Genomic DNA, 3,816 nt, shown 5'->3' with positions numbered 1-3,816 from the left:
GTCTTATTAATTGATACATTAGGTATCATTTGCACCTTTTTACAAAGGTGTGTTTGAACTAAGAATTTGATGTTCCCTTCAGGCTGTAGATCTGCTGAATATGCAAATGGTTCCATAACTTCCTATTCTTATTCTCCCTCCTCTTTACTGAGTTAAGCTTTAACCCTTTCCTATACCAACTGTATGTGTGTGTGTGTGTATGTTAGTTTAGTACCAGTGTGTGTATGTACCAGTTTAAGTGTTTATGTAGTATGTTAGACTAGTTTAAGTGTTTATGTGGTTAATAAAGTCTTACTTGTATCACACTTGACGTTGTTCATTGTTTGCTCATAACTGGAGTCACTTAATCATGCAGATTTATGCTACAAGCTCTTTGTAGAATTGTACAGTAAGAAAGTTATTTCCCTTAACCAGGAAATTAACGTTCTTAGAATTGACAGACAGTTGACCCTGAGAGGTCAAGTAAATATCTACAGCGGATCTAAATATTATAATTAATTATAACTAGTTATGATTAATTATTCATATTTCCCCATGAATGAGCTGATTCGCTACAATAGAATTGCTGACAAATGAGCAATTTTGAACAAATTAAATATTTCAGAGCTGAGAATAACTGGAAATATTTATAATGACTACAAAAATTCTAGAGAGAATTGATTTTCCAGAGTGAGAAATCAAAAATTACATTACCATGAGGTGATACAAGGTATGAGGTGAGGCATGCCTACCGTAAGCCTCTTCGATGAGAGAGCAGTAAGGATTGATGCCTATTCCATTCTGTTTAGACTCCTGTTCTCCCAGTCTGAGGATGTTCTCCAGGCCGTTCAGAGCCACCTGCACAATCTTGGAGTCCATCACTGTCAGCAGGTCACACATGGGCTTTATGGTGTTGAGAGAAACCAAGTACCTGTGTGTAAAGCACATTTATATCAACTTCTGTCTCACTAAACATTCACCTAAATAGTCCCCCAGAACAAAGTTTTCTCCCCTAGAATGCATATGTGGCTTAAATTAAAAATTAAAATAAAAAGTTAACAATTGAGGACTTTCTGGAGTGTCAGATAGAAATACCACTTCAAAAGTAAATTGGTATTTATCTTTATTTAAAAACTGAATTTAAGGTATAACTAATAGTACTCTTTTTTATTATTGTTATCGTTTAAATTCACTTTGTTTATGTGTTAAAATGACAGCCCTAATATTTACATTACCACATTTAAAAAAAGAAAAATCACACTATTACTGCCATCTACAGGCCAGAAATGTGTCATGCGCTTTGATCCCACTCTGTGCTCTAATGACTGTTATTAGCCTAACCAAAAAAATCATACTAAGCTCTTCAAGACTGTCTTAAGACAGATTATGGCTAAATGATAACCTAAGGCAGTATGCCTTAATGGTTTAGCATGCATGACATAAGGAAAATAAGATACATTTTAAATAAGGAAAGAAGTAAAAACCAAAACAAAAAAGCCCAAAGTGCACCTAATCTGCTCTGGCATGCCTCCTGAGGTGGCATTGGTTATTGCCCATGCGGCCTCTTTCCTGGTACGGAACTCAGCTTTCTGCAGTATCTCGATTAGCACTGGGAATATGTTGGCATCGATTACCGCCTACAACAGAATAAGCATCAAGTCATGGCTGTTCAGACACAACATATATGGTATCATAATCTTACAGTGTCTCAGTCAGTCTGAAGTACCTGGATTTGCACTCTGTTCCCAGCGGTGATATTGGAGACGGTCCAGCAGGCCTCTTTTTTGACGGATTCTTTCGGACTACTAAGTAAATGGAGCAGGCAGGGCAGAGCGGAGCAGTTCAGAATCACCTGAATTACAACAGAGCAGCACAACAGATCAGAACAATGCACTTTTTTGAAAATGCGGACAACTCAGCATGTGATAAACGACAGCTACACTACCTGGGTCTGAATATCATCTCCTGTTACAATGTTCCCCACTGCTCTAAGTGCAGGGGACACCACCTTGTAATCACTGTGCCTGTGAATGGATAACACATGGATGTTATTCTAAGTCAGTGATAAAAGATATCACATGGTTTATTGCTTGCATTAGCATGTCCGGTCCTCACATGAGCAACTCCACCAGCCTGCGGCACACGCCCGAGTCAATAACTGTCTGGATTTTGTCATTGGGTCCATCGGACAGGTATGAAAGTGCCCAGCAGGCATCTGCAAGAACATCAGGATCACTGCTGAAGAGCAAACTGGAGAGCACGCTCAGACTTGGTGACACCTGTGAAGAAACAACAGTTGTTTGATCAAGTACATGTATCATGTTCATAAAACACTGTGTTTGTGTGCATCATTGAAATTTGATAATGCAACTGGAATGTGGTTTATGCAGAACTGGTTTGCAAACTCACCTTTGCGAAGTCCGGAGGCGGATTTTTCCCTCTGCACAGGTTGGATAGCGCCCACACGGCGTTCCGGGTGGTAGTGAGCCGGTTTGATTTTTCAAGCAACCTGCAAAAACGAGGGAAGAATAAAATTGATGTGCTATGTAATCAAACCACTAGATGGAGGTAATGGTAAAGTCTCTTATATAACAAACACACTATAGCAGATAAATGTCACAAAGCACACACCAGCGAGTTTGACAGTGGGAAACAAAAACTGTTTGTGAGTGACATCAGAATGACATGAGGAATTGAGATTTATTTAGCGTCAGCTGTTCTTATAAGGATAAGGCTCCTAATCATAAGACTTCTACCAACAAGATTTAAATTCCTTGAACACAAAGAGATTAATTTTGAACCCCTTTATAATCCTTGTAATGAGAAAAGAACAGCAAGTAGGTTTTTTTGGATTGGAACTTAAAGCAACCTAGACATCAAGGTGTGGCCGGGTAGCATGTCATTCATAATGAAGCTAGAGATTACGGTTTATAAAGTTTTAAATATGGATATTTTTCTTAGAAAAACACATGATTCACTTCGGAAGGCCTTTATTCACACCCCAGAGCCGTGTGGGACACTTTTTATGATGGATGGATGCACTTTATTTAACTTCTTTTGGAGCACTGAAAAATAACAGCCATTCACCGCCATAATAAGCTTGGAAGAGCTGGGACATTTTTTAATATAACTCCGACTGTATTCATCCGAAAGAAGAAAGTCATATATACCTAGGATAAATCATGGGGTAATTTTCATTTTTGGGTGAACTATCCCTTTAAGCAGCACAACTGTTTTCAATATTGATAATAAGAAATGTGTCTTAAGCACCAAATCAGCATATCAGAATTATTTATTAAGGATCGTTTAACACTGGCTCAGCAAAGATATAGGGACCTGTACCATAGAGATACTAGATAGCTTTCACCAGGTATTTTAGACTTCCTTAAAAGCAGCAAAATAAAAACACATGCAATCACAGTGCTGGGATCAGTAGAGGACACTTACTGCTGAAGAGAGGGCAAGATGCAACAGTTGAGGACATAGTCTCTGCACTCTGCATTATCCCCGGCAATATTTCCTAACGCCCACACTGCCTGCAAAAACAGTTATACACAACTGATTACTTTCATGGTAGTGCTGTGTTCAAAATATCGATACGACGATGTATCGTCACAGAGATTTGACGATACGAGTATCGATACAGCTGGTCCTGTATCGATATTGTGGCACGTGTGCAGCAGTGGACCGCGCTTTATTTGTTTAAAATTTTACAATGTTTAAAATTGAGTAGAAAAGTGCGAGGTTTCTAAAAAAGAATTAATAGAGCATATATAGGCTACAACAAGGTTTAATCTGGCCGCAGAGGAACACAACTGGGTTGCCTGATATAAAGAG

The 3,816-nt window shown here is 38.7% G+C and overlaps 1 protein-coding gene across 2 annotated transcripts in view; it reads right to left on the bottom strand.

Annotated features, from left to right (window-relative positions):
• LOC107700762 (importin subunit alpha-6-like) overlaps window positions 1–3,816 on the bottom strand; it is an 11,571-nt gene that overhangs the window by 2,523 nt on the left and 5,232 nt on the right. For both annotated transcript variants that reach the window (XM_016502562.1, XM_016502561.1), the window contains exons 7-13: window positions 3,427–3,515; window positions 2,389–2,488; window positions 2,095–2,258; window positions 1,925–2,003; window positions 1,706–1,831; window positions 1,489–1,616; window positions 732–910 (exon numbers count right to left, since the gene is read on the bottom strand). In XM_016502562.1, coding sequence (XP_016358048.1) covers window positions 732–910; window positions 1,489–1,616; window positions 1,706–1,831; window positions 1,925–2,003; window positions 2,095–2,258; window positions 2,389–2,488; window positions 3,427–3,515 — 865 coding nt within the window. The remainder of the gene's footprint in view (window positions 1–731; window positions 911–1,488; window positions 1,617–1,705; window positions 1,832–1,924; window positions 2,004–2,094; window positions 2,259–2,388; window positions 2,489–3,426; window positions 3,516–3,816) is intronic.

This window comes from Sinocyclocheilus anshuiensis, unplaced genomic scaffold, assembly GCF_001515605.1.
Source record: "Sinocyclocheilus anshuiensis isolate Anshui unplaced genomic scaffold, SAMN03320099.WGS_v1.1 scaffold782, whole genome shotgun sequence".
NCBI lineage: Eukaryota > Metazoa > Chordata > Actinopteri > Cypriniformes > Cyprinidae > Sinocyclocheilus > Sinocyclocheilus anshuiensis.
The sequence above is the reverse complement of the archived record's forward strand: the minus strand, read 5'-3'. Positions and strand labels throughout refer to the sequence as shown.